The 13,414-nt window shown below is 40.6% G+C and overlaps 1 protein-coding gene across 2 annotated transcripts in view; it reads left to right on the top strand.

The window, feature by feature from the left end:
• MAP3K5 (mitogen-activated protein kinase kinase kinase 5) overlaps positions 1-13,414 on the top strand; it is a 239,267-nt gene that overhangs the window by 207,544 nt on the left and 18,309 nt on the right. For both annotated transcript variants that reach the window (XM_030809751.1, XM_030809750.1), the window contains exons 24-25: positions 6,411-6,596; positions 8,551-8,656. In XM_030809751.1, the coding sequence (XP_030665611.1) occupies positions 6,411-6,596; positions 8,551-8,656 (292 nt within the window). The remainder of the gene's footprint in view (positions 1-6,410; positions 6,597-8,550; positions 8,657-13,414) is intronic.

Raw genomic sequence — 13,414 nt, 5'->3', positions numbered from 1 at the left:
GCATCTGGTGAGGGCCTCATGCTGCTTCAACTCGTGGTAGAAAGTAGAAAGACAGTGGGGCTTGAGTGGAGAAAAGAGAGGGACAAGGAGAGCCAACTGGCTTTATGACATCTTGCTTTCCTGAGAACTAACCCAATCTGTTGAGAACTGCATTAACTGCATTAATCCCTTCATAAGCCTCATGACCCAAATGCCTCTTTAAAGACTCTGCCACCTCTCAGTATCATTACATTGGCTATTAAATTTCAACATGAATTTTGGCAGGACAAATCACATCCAAACCAGAGCAAGCAACCATAACAAACTGTCACACACTGGGTGGCTTAAACAACAGAAATGTATTTTCTCACAGTTCTGGAGGCTGAAAGTCCAGGATCAAGGGGTTGGCATGTTTGGTTTCTCCTGAGGCCTATCTGCTTAGCTTGCAGATGGCCACCTTCTTATCATGTGCTCAAATGGCCTTTTCTGGTGCACTTGCTGCCCTGGTGTCTCTTCCTCTTCTGATATGGACACCAGAAACATCAGTTCAATTGGATTAGGGCCCCACCCTTACGACCTCACTTAGTCCTAATTATCCCTTTTGAGGATATATTTGTCTCCAAATATATCCCATTGAGTGTTAGGGCTTCAACATATGAATTTGGAGGACACAGAACCGTAATACCTGGGAAAATGTGTTCCGTGGAATTCTATGTACAAATACAAGGAAGAATCCCCTTCCCAAATATGCACCAGGAGAAAAATGGGTTTCCCTCAGCCCCAAGCTTCTTGTGGATACAACCTCCCACAGACACACTCGGTCCCTGGTATGACACTTCTCATCCTCTTTTAGTTCAGTGGGTACTGGGAACTCATCTACCTGCCTCCCTTGCCGCGGCCTCCACCTGTCCTTCACGATCACTGTGGCCTACTGCACATAGCTTCTTCCCTCCCTGTGTCCTGAGGAAATAGCTGCAAAAAAAGGTTGGGGCTAGAGGAGTCCAGCCAAGTTTTTAAAGTCTCTCAGTACAACAGTTTACCCATTCTCATCTTTTATTGAGATGTAAATGGAGCAAAGCTCCCTCTTGGCTCTTACTAAACAATCTCAGCCTGTCTCTGTCTTGAGAACCTCACTGTGCTTCTTTGCTGAACATTTTATCGCCTTAGGAATTCCCTAACGTCCACCTCTTTAGATCTCATGGAAGGAGCTGAAAGGCCATATATGTGCCAGTAGGGCCTCAGTACAAGGAGGACTGAAATGAGTGTTTTCTACAGACTCTCAAAAACCCTGACTTGGGTCCTAAAGGAAAGCTGTCTCAGGCAGTTACTCTGAGGCCCAGGAAGAAGGTGCTCTAGAGTGAGGGGTAGCTGGCCTCTGAGTCCAGGGAGGATGAGTGTCATGCATGCTTCGTGGCGGTGGAGAGTGGAGTGGTCTCGAGCCATCAGCTTTCTCTCTGGCCTTTCCTTTGACTCACTGTGATCATTCAAGGACTGAGAACAGGACTGGGTTGACCCAAGAAGAGGAACCAAGCTGGATGAAGAGAGCAGCTGGGCAGCACTTGGAGTTCTTTCATTTATTCATTCAACAAATACTTATTGAGCATCAGTCAAAGGCCAGGCACTGTACTATGTGCTGGTGATACCCTGGCGAACCGAACAAAAATATCTGCATCCCCTTGAAGTTGACATTCTAGCGGAAGAAGGAAAACTATATATATATATATAACATATAGTAATAACAGCTAACATTTTCTTTAGGCCAGGTACTATTCTTAGTATTCCATGTATATTTGCTCATTTAATCTTCATGACAGTAGTACTATACCAATAGTTCTATTAGCATCCTCATTTTACATATGAGGAAACAGGCACAGAGGACTTGAATAGTTTGCCAAAGTCATGCAGTTCTAAGTGATGGAGTTAGGATTTTGACCCAGGCAGTTTGGCTCCGAAGTTTTTGCTTTAACCACCGCATTCCTCTGCCTCACTGGTAGGCCCGATGGTGACAAGTGCTAGGAAAAACATAAAGTGGGGTAGGGGGTAGGTGTTGGAGGTGAAGAAGGAAAGTAAATCATCATTAGCCACTGCAGAGTGAAGGCCTCTTCTGTGGACCTTTAAGATGCTTGATTTTAGGTCAAAAACACATAAAACCCAGGAATTGCCTAAATCTCTAATTACCCCCCAAAGAATGTGCTTTTCCAGTACAGGAAATGCCAGCTTGTTGGGGTCTATTCTTTGCCTCCCTGCTGGACCATGCGCCATCAGGGATAGGACTGCCTTGGTCGTCACTTCTATGACTGTGCTGAAATACTTAAATGTGGGAGTGGTTAGTCATATTCAATTGTTTGGTACCTCCTGGTTTTAAAGTGCATTTGAATGTTCTCTGTAAAAGGAGAAATGAAAGAAAACCTTAAAAGCAACCATCAGAGGGCGTGCCTTAGGGGACCAGCATGAAGCTACCAGTGAGTACCCGAAACTGATCAGAATCACGTGCTGAATCCATAATGGCCACATGATGGTGGGGGCCCTTCTGACTGCTGTTAAGGATGTTGGGAATCCTTTGCTGTGACATCAAATGGTGATTCAGTGGTAGAACAGGTCCTGACCCAGGTTGACAGCTGCCATTGCAGGTCATTGGGGCAGTAGAATATAATGGTTAGGAGCTCGGGTTTAGCTTGCTGTTTGAGGCCTGGTCCCATCACTTAAAGGCTGTGCAATTTGGGCAACCGATTTAACTTCTCAGAGCCTGAACTTCCTCATCTATGATGGAGGAGTCTACTTTATAAGGTTGCTATCAGGAGTAACTGAGATTGTGAGTGATTTAAATCATAACAGAAAATATTCCACAATTGTTAACTGTTATTGTTATCATTATCAAGCAGGCTAATAATAGTTATCTAATATCTTTAATTTTTTTCTATGATCAATCAGAAGTAATTATTGCCATTGTATTATTTCTAGACACATATTTATATCTGTATTTAAGCCTACACTTTATAACAAAACCAAATCTAGATATTGGTCAGGTCCTCAAACCCTTAAACCATGAAGAGCCTTTTAATCTGTAACATCCTTCTGAAATCCATTCCTGGTTTTTGAGGAAGTTTAAAGGATAAAGACTGGAGAGCATCTTTGCAGAAGACCCTGTGTGTTAGAGTTCTCTAGAAGGACAGAACTAATGGAATACATATATATATAAAGGGGAGTTTATTAAGTATTAACTCACATAATCACAAGGTCCCACAATAGGCTGTCTGCAGGCTGAGGAGCAAGGAGAGCCAGTCTGAGTCCCAAACTGAAGAACTTGGAGTCTAATATTCGAGGGCAGGAAGCATCTAGCACAAGAGAAAGATGTAGGCTGGGAAGCTAGGTCACTCTTTTCACATTTTTCTGCCTGCGTATATTCTAGCCACACTGGCAGCTGATTAAATTTTGACCACCCAGATTAAGGGTGGGTCTGCCTTTCCCAGCCCACAGACTCAAATGTTAATCTCCTTTGGCAACACCCTCACAGACACACCCAGGATCAATACTTTGTATCCTTCGATCCAATCAAGTAGACACTCAGTATTAACCATCACACCCTGGTACTAGGAGTTCAGGAAACACATACTGTTAAATCTATGCTAATGCTGAGTCAGGCTCACCAGATACTAGCCAAGATGCTTGTTTTTGAAGGCACATGAATGAATTAACATGGAGAGACAGGAGTCAGAACAGAAATAAATGATGACGTAAGTAGATGAAATAGCCTGAACAGAAAACATTTCCCACAGTAGAGCATGTTCCTTTGTAGGACAGTAACACACACATCAAAAAACCAGAAGCAACATGTTTTTCTGTTGTAAAAACAAAGTTAATGTCGAAAAAAAAGTTTGCCATTTGAAGTTTGCTGTTGGCAAACATGTTGCAACTGAGTTTTTACTAAGAGAAGCTTCTAATTTCTGCATAACCCACATTTTTCTTCTTGAACATACTTTCATGGTGTTATGATTTTGCCTGTGAATCTTTACCTTGGGTGCAATTTAGTTTGTGGTAAGGAAAAAACCAACAAAGTTTATAATGGTTCCCATTGTGATTTTAAAATATTTCTTTAATAACAGCTTTCAAGCTTTTCAATATAATCTTATCTCATGAAAACATAAACATGAGACCGAGCTTCCAAATGAAAATATATTAAGAGAAAGAACTCGATGGTGCATTTCTTTTTTATTTTAATAGACTCCTAGAAATTATAATTTTCACAGCCCAGTGGAGGAATTTTAATTTTAATGATACAGTAAGAAAATGTACAGTATAAAATAAAAATGATATAATAGTTTCTTAAAGTTTCTTATATTTTCTTAAAGTTAAATGGGAACAAATAACATCCTACTATGCTTCCTTAAAGAAGCAGTGTGGGCCACGCATGGTGGCTCATGCCTATAGTCCCAGTACTTTGGGATTACAGCACTCGGGAGGCGGAGGCAGGTGGATCACTTGAGGTCACAAGTTCAAGACCAGCGTGGCCAACATGGTGAAACCTCAGCTCTACTAAAAATACAAAAGTTAGCCAGGCATGACAAGTGCCTGTAATCCCAGCTACTTGGGAAGCTGAGGCAGGAGAATCACTTGAAGTTGGGAGGCAGAGGTTGTAGTGAGCTGAAATGGAGCCACTGCACTCCAACCTGGGTGACAAAGCAAGACTTTGTCAAAAAAAAAAAAAAAAAAAAAAAGCAGTATGCCTTGCTCAAAGGAGGAAAGTTCCATTTGAGGTTGGGGAAAGTGGTTCACATCTATAATCCCAGCACTTTGGGAGGCTGAGGTGGGAGGATCACTTGAGCCCAGGAGTTTGAGACCAGCCTGGGCAACTTAGCAAAAGCCAGTCTCTACAAAAAGTTTTTTAAAAAATTATCTGGGTGTAGTGGCACATGCCTGTAGTCCCTAGCTACTCAGGAGGCTGAGGTGGGAAGAGAGCTAGAACCCTGGAGTTAGGGGCTACAGTGAGCTATGACTGTGCCGCTGCACTCCAGCCTGGATGACAAAGAGAGGCCCTGTCTCTTAAAAAAAAAAAACAAAAAGAAAAATTCATTTTGAGAAAGAGCATTTGTTTGAACATTGTAATATATTTTAGTGTAATAAAATAGTCCATCGGTGCATTCTTAGAAGCAATTGCCCCATTGACAGGTAAGGAGTAGTTTCAAGAATGAAGTTTGAGATCAGCCCCTCTTAGTTGCAAGGAACTGACATGCTGTAAGGACAACTGAAGTACCAAGGACATGTTATAGGTAGACACGAATAGCAATAAGGGAAGTAGACTCTTAAGGAATTCCAACCATAGTGCCTACCTAGCCAAGTCTCACAGACACTGAAAACAGAATATGAGCCTAAGGAACTTCAAGTCCCTGGAGTTTGCACATCTTTTCTCTGGCTTGGTTTCTGTTGACCCTCTTGGTGTGCATTTCTGTTTTTGCCCACTTCTCCTCTCCCTCCCTTATACGGTTTGGCTGTGCCCCCACCCAAATCTCATCTTGAATTGTAACTCCTACAATTCCCATGTGTCGTGGGAGGAACGCGGTGGGAGGTGATTGAATTATGGGGGCAGGTCTTTCCTGCACTGTTCTTGTGATAATGAATGAGTCTCACAAGATTTGATGGTTTTAAAAAATGGGAGTTTCCCCGCACAAGCTCTCTCTTTTTGCCTGCTGCCATCCACGTGAGATGTGACTTGCTCCTCCTTAACTTCTACCATGAATGTGAGGCCTCCCCAGCCACGTGGAACTGTAAGTCCAATTAAACCTCTTTCTTTTGTAAATTGCCCAGTCTCGGGTATGTGTTCTCAGCAGTGTGAAAACGAACTAATACACTCCCTATTGTCTTTCTCAATTCCATTTCTTCTGCTATGGTTGGACATATTCATGACCCTATTTTATAGCTCCTCTTTCCAGGCAGACATTCAGGTTGAGATCCTATGGCTTATTGCTCAAATCTCTTTTTAGTTCCCCATTAAAATGTCTGAAAGAATCTTATCACCTTAGTCTTTTTGGGCAAAGCTTTGTTATCTGACTATATCATGGCTACTGACCAGCGTGTGAGGCAGGTACCTTTTCTCTCTGATTATTTCTTGGTGTTGGCAGGAGGACTGAAAAGGAGCCATATAGTTCAAAATATGGTCTTTCCTTTGGAGACATTTGGAAGTCCAGTTCTTCTCAGAAAGGGGTGTGGGAATTGGATAGGTGTGGTGGCTCACGCCTGGAATCCCAACACTTTGGGAAGTAGTGATGGGAGGCTTGCTTGAGCCCAGGAGGTCAAGACCAGCCTGGGCAATATAGTGAGACCTTGTCTCTACCAAAAGAAAAAAAAAAGCGGGGGCAGGGGGTATGGAGATAGGATTCCCATGGCAGGTATATCCAGCATATGTTGACTGAAGGATTGTTGGTTTTTATTCACAGGGGGCTGAAGAACCGAAACTAAAATGGGAACACATCACAACCCTCATTGCAAGCCTCAGAGAATTCGTGAGATCCACTGACCGAAAAATCATAGCCACCACACTGTCAAAGCTGAAACTGGAGCTGGACTTCGACAGCCACGGCATTAGCCAAGTCCAGGTGGTACTCTTTGGTTTTCAAGATGCTGTAAGTATGATATTTTGCCAGTGTTTTCCCACACACTAAAATTAGTTAGAAAAATAAGATAAAACATAAGTTCTGTTATTTTTCTTTAAAAATTCCAATGAACTCTATTCTTTTTGGATGAAAAATGTGAGATATTCACCTCTCAGTGTGCTTCTAAGTATCTGATTTGTTGTTTTGTGTGTTTGCACTCCCCAAATTAAAAAACACATAAAACCAAATCACCATGGAAAATAACAAAATATTTCCCATGGCTGAACTTTGTTCTTAAGAAATTATGTTCGGTCATTGTTTATTTTGACGACTTTAGCAACCTAACACACTTTAGTCATACATTTTCTAATGCTATATGGGAAATGCCATCTAGTGGCCATTGAGAAAAATTTAACAGTACAGATTGAAATGGTCACTGCTGAGTAAAACCAGTAATTTTTTTCCAGTTTTTCTCTAGTTTTCATACAGAACATTTTTAACATGTTTGTTTCATAAATACCTGCTCTGTTCTAGCCAGAAATATACTTTCAGAGTACAGAGCATCACTGATTAAAAAGTAAAGCACATGATCTAATGAGAGATTTCTGAGAAGTCTTCTCTCCAAAATTGGGTTGCTATGCAACACAAACTAAAGCCAGTCTTCTGTAATGCATTCAGAACCCTCTGTGTTATTCTTGGGTGAGACTTATCTGTGGAGCTCAGTGCCAAAAAAGCCTCAAGCCACCTCCTGAAGACCCTTAACAAGATGTGGGAGACTGAAATAAGAAGGTTCTTGATGGTGCTTACGGTATAAATATGGAAGTATAATTTTATTTAAATTCCAAAATTAATTCAGCCCTAATGTGTGTATTGCTTCTATGTAGAAAGTGTGTTGACAATTTTATTCGCAACATCAAATGATCCCCAATTTAAAGCCAAATTAGAATCCTTCAATAACTACTAGCATTCTCTGAGACACTGTGTAAGCCACTTGGTCTTTATACTATATTGTGGGCAGGGACAAGAGTCCTGACTTGATTGAGGTCATAAGAAATTAAAGCAACTGGCAAAGCCTATCACTAATATTAAATGCTAAAAGCATGCTTATGCTGCAACTAGGGAAACCCAACTGCCTGCAAGTAGAGTGAAATAATTTAGCTAATTTGCACTTGCCCACACATTTGGCTTCTAGCCTAGAGGTTGGAAAGCAAGTTTGCTATAGAATTCAGACTGAGAGTTATTGGGTTGTACTCCTGGGCCTTGGGCCAGGTCAGACACACACACACACACACACACACACACGTGTACACACACACACACATACACACACACGTGTACACACACACACATACACACACACATGTGTATACACACAACGCCTGCTCTTGTTCATTCACTGTCCAGGATGAGAATGAACCCAAAGTATGGGCCCTATGATGTAATTTGCTATGTAATAAAGAGCTGAGAGGAGCAGGTCATGGTTATAACAGATCCGTCTTCCACCTAATAAGAATGTAAATTCTTTTTTTTTTTTTTTTGAGATGGAGTCTCCCTCTGTTGGCTAGGCTGGAGTGCAGTGGCATGATCTCAGCTCACTGCAACCTCTGTCTCCCGGGTTCAAGCAATTCTTGTGCCTCAGCCTCCCGAGTAGCTGGAACTACAGGCACCTGCCATCATGCCCAGCTAATTTTTGTATTTTTAGTAGAGATTGGATTTTGCCATGATGGCCAGGCTGGTCTTGAACTCCTGGCTTCAGGTGATCTGCCCGCCTCGGACTCCCAAAGTGCTGGGATTACAGGGCGTGAGCCACCGTGTCCAGCCAGCATGTAAATTCTTTAAAGAAATGAAGGTACTAGGACAAACTCAGCCTGGATGGATTTTCTAGAACAAGTGGGAACCTAGCAAGGGTTCATTTCTTGTGCAACTACTATGATGAAGTCCTCAAACTGACTCTCTTCCAAACTAAATGTCATTCTCTCTCCAGGTCAATAAAGTTCTTCGGAATCATAACATCAAGCCGCACTGGATGTTTGCCTTAGACAGTATCATACGGAAGGCGGTACAGACAGCCATTACCATCCTGGTTCCAGGTCAGAGATATTTAATTACTCTGCACATATTTAGTGCTTGGATATTTTAGATTACTGTTCATCTGTTATTTCTGATATCACCTTAGTACTTTAAAAACCATAATACCCTTTTTTAAGGAAATATTTTCAATATCACCAAATAGTACATATAGTCTGGATAATGGTACACCAAGCAAAATGTTTACTAAGAATGAGGAAGACTAGCTTCCCCTGTCTTTAAGGAATGTGTTTGGATGTGAAGAGAAAAAGTATACAGGTGACTCAGATAAATATGCATTTCAAAATATAGATATCTGGACTACAAAACACATTCCTACATCTTTTACCCAGTGGTTCCCAAATCTTCCAATGTATTGAGCAATTTAAGGAGGCATTGCATAGCTCGTTGGATTGAGCAATTTAATTGTCTTTAAAATTACAGCTTTCAAAGCCCCATCTGAAGCCAAATAAGAATCTGCCAGGAATAAAGCCCAGGAATCTGATTTTTTTAAAAAAGACTAGTCTTTTAGAGCAGTTTAAGATTCACAGCAAAATTGAGCAGAAGGTACAGAGATTTTGCACATACCCCTTAGCCTCACACATGCATAGCCTCCTCCACTATCAAGGTCCCCCACAGAATGGTATATTGGTTACAATCAGTGAATCTACATTGACACGTTATCATCACCAAGAGTCCATAGTTTACATTAGGGTTCAGTCTTGGTGTTGTACATTCTCTAGGAATTCTACATATATAATAACATGTATCCACCATTATAGTATCATAAAGAATATTTTCACAGCCCTGGACATCCTCCTTGTCCCATCTGGAAGAACTTGATTTTAATACAACTCTCAGGTCATGTTGATGAATAGCCAAGTTTGGAAATCACTGGTCTAGACACAGCCCCAGCTATGTTGGCAGTGAGATACAAAAGGGGTAGTGTTGATGAAACAAGGGTTTTTGGCATAAGTCAGGAGTGTATTCATACTCTAAGGCAAAACCTCCAACGTGTTTTGATAGTCTACCCATTAATAAAAAGTTGTAGGCAAAGCTCTTCCACCCTGTGTGTGTGTTGGGGTGGTGGGTGGATGCATGGATGAGTATGTAGGTAGGTAGAAAGAAAGAGCAGTTGACCAATTGATAGATGGATAGATACAGATTTATATATATTTATATAAACAAATTAGAAACATGTTCCGTTGTACTAATTTGTACCTATATTATAAAGCATTCTGAAATATAAATTTAAAAGGATAAGATCAATATGAAATATTTTCATTTTAGTTTTCTTTCTTTTTTTTTTTGTAAGTAGAGACGAAGTCTCACTCTGTTGCCCAGGCTAGTCTCAAACCCCTGGGCTCAAGCTGTCCTCCCGCCTCGGCCTCCCAAAGTGCTGTGATTATAGGCGTGAGCCGCTGCACCTGGCCCTGAAATATTTTTAAATTAAAATTATTTATAAATGGTACTACAAACTTTTAAGTTCAGGCCAACCCTTCTGAGTTGTGGAATTCCCCCTCTTCTCACAGATCACGTGAATGTTTGACATGAGAGTGAGAGCATCCGTGTCAATCTTTATGTTAAACATTGGTCAAGATTAAGTTATTTCTTATGTAAGAAAGAAACAGAAGTTCTGCTATCCCTGAGCATGTTACTTCTACCTGGAACACACCTCCACCCCATGTCTCTCCTGTCCTGTGGCTTGCATCTTTGCATTCTTCAGGCCACCGAGAGTCTGAACCTATCACCAAATCTAAAGTAGGTTCCCTCTGTTATTCTCTCTCCTTGGAAATGGTTTTCACCTATTTGTGACGCCACAATCTGAAACTCCTTTTGTTTCTAGTTTAATGGCTGTTACCCTCACCAGAGGGTAACTGTTCGTGGTTTATTTTATTCTGAGCCTAGCATACTGTCCAGCACAGTGTCTGGAAAACAGTGGATCCCTGATTCATATTTGGTTGAAACAATAAGTAAATGAGTTTCACCTGATTATAACAAATTAGGGTGGAAAATTTGTATGGTGTAGAAACTTAGAAAAAAATTCTAGAGAGGCTTTGAAGCACATGATTAGTAGTTGGATGTGAACCTAAGAAATTCATGCTCTAAGGAAGTCAAACAATACTTATATTCAGATGCTTTATCATTAGGATAAGGCTGGTTGTAGGGAATGTACTACAGAGGGGTTAGATATTCAAAAGATCTATGGGATGAAGGGGGAATAGTGTATATCACTGAAAGGGAGAGATATGGGCCATGAGTTAAACACAGTAGCAACCTAAATTAAGGACACCTAAGTGAAGAAAGGAAAAAGAGTATATTTTGAAACAACTTAAATAGCATATAAATGATCCGTTCACTTAATTAAAAAAAGCAAACTTCCTTTTAGTAATGATTACCTAATGTAATGTGGTATCCAGAATAGAAGATGAACATCAGTGAAAAACTGAGAATCTGAGTGAAGTCTGCAGTTTAGTTAATAGTTTGTACCAATGTTAATTTAATCATTCTGAAAAACATGCCATAGTTATGTAAGATATATTAGGAAGAGCTGTGTGGATGGTATACAGGAATTCTTTGTACTATCTTTGCAATGTTTCCATGAATCTAAAATTCTTCCAGAAATAGAAAGTTTAAAAAGCAAAAGTAACTGTAGGTAAAACTCTGTTAGGTTTAGGGAGAACAGCAGGGAGGTTGCAGAGAGGGAGCTGTCCTTGAGCGAGTGTCCCAGGGATGGACACTGCTGTGATCAACCATGTGTGGAACAAGGCACATTGTTTATTAAAAGTGTTTGCTAAAGAAAGGACTTTGTCCTTCCACCATGAAATTGGTTTCTTTGAGGCCACTAGGAGTTTCTGATTTCAATTGAAGTTACTGTTTGAAAACATTTTCCCAAAGTGGAAATTTTAGAGGAGAATTACATGGAGACAGTACTTTTTGTATTTCCCTCAGGATAAGATAAGTCCATATACACTGTGTACCAATATACAAATGATGAAATATGTGGACAAGATGAAGTGATGTCAGTCATTCAACAACTCCATCAAATTTCCAGATGTCCTGAAAGATTTTGTTATTAAGATACAAAGAAATTACATGAAAAACAGACGGTCTTCAAATGCCCCTGATAAAAATTCCTTTTAGATATAAGATACTACAGTTAACCTGCCATTTCAGAAGACACGCGAAAGGAGACCACAAATTTTAAAAAGTATACCATCGCTAGTACAATCATGCATTGCTTAACGACAGGGCTGTGTTCTGAGACATGCGTCCTTAGGCAATTTTTTCCTTCTGCAAACATCCTAGAGTGGACTTACACAAACCTAGATGGCAGAGCCTACTAGATGCCCAGGCCATATGGTATGACCTGTTGCTCCCGGGCTACAAATTTGTATGGTGTGTTACTATACTGAATATTGTAGGCAATTTTAACACAGTGGTAAGTGTTTGTGTGTCTAAACATACAAAAGGTATTGTAAAATACAGTATTACAATCTTATGGGACCACTGTAGTATATGCGATCCATCCTTGACTGAAATGTTATTATACCGTACACGATCGTACATTCATTTCCTAGATCTGTCTGCTGAGAAGACCCAAATCTTGGTTTCTAAATGCCATTCTTCAATAAAAGGAATCAGTTTCCTTGGAGAAGTGGTTGATTCTGGGCTGGGGGCAGGGGAAATAAAAGATTGTAGCTGGGCATGGTGTCTCACCCCTGTAATCCTAAGGCTTTGTGAGGCCAAGGCAGGAGGATTGCTTGAGGCCAGGAGTTTGAGACCAGCCTGGCCAAAATATCAAGACCCTGTCTCTAAAAAAATAAAAATAAATAGCCAGACATAGTGGTGCGTGCCCATAGCTACTTGGGAGGCTGAGGTGGGAGGATCACTTGAGCCCAGGAGATAGAGGCTACAGTGAGCTATGATTGCACTACTGTACTCCAGCCTGGGTGACAGAGCGAGACCCCAAGTCATAAATAAATAAATAAATACCTGGAACACCTTGTGATGCCAGAAATAAGAAAGTGTCAAAAAGGATGGAGATTTATTGAAAGGACACTAGAGCCAACCTGAAAATGTTCCAAACAGTCCAAGCCAGAACAATCTGAACAATTAAATAATGATCATATTGGATTATAGATTATAGAATAAGCATCCATGAGTTCATATTAATATAAATAATTGAATAAATATATGGATGAGAAAGGTCAGCTTTTTGTTATGGTAGAATTGCGATTGATAAATAAAAATGAATGAGGAAAACAGAAAATCAGTAGTAGGCAAACACCACAGTAATAATTATTGCGGGCAAGGACCATCAATGACTGCTAAATTAGGCAAAAGAATGAGGAGAAACAGGATATGTGGATGGTTTTCAAAGTGTCTCCCCACAAGATATTTACTAACTACAAAGAGAAAACAGTAATTTTACCGTGAAGGAATGTGGCAGACACCCCCTCAACCAAATGATCAAGGTAAGCATCACTAGTAAGAAGACACATCAGCGTCATGTACCTCCTGATAGGATGCCCTGAGAAGAACACAGCGTCACACTGTGGTGTTCTTGCCAAAAATGCACAGCCCTCAACCTAATCACAGCAAGACATCAGTGAACCTCAAATAAAAGACATTTTACAAAAACCTGACCAATACTCCTCAAAAGGGTGAAAGTCGTGAGAAATAAAGAAATACTAGCTACATATTGGAAGAGACTAAGGCGACATGACAACTAATTATAATGAGGGTTCCTTGATCAGAAAAAGGACATTGGTAGGAAA

The sequence above is a fragment of the Nomascus leucogenys genome, chromosome 3 (assembly GCF_006542625.1).
Source record: "Nomascus leucogenys isolate Asia chromosome 3, Asia_NLE_v1, whole genome shotgun sequence".
NCBI lineage: Eukaryota > Metazoa > Chordata > Mammalia > Primates > Hylobatidae > Nomascus > Nomascus leucogenys.
The sequence above is the reverse complement of the archived record's forward strand: the minus strand, read 5'-3'. Positions and strand labels throughout refer to the sequence as shown.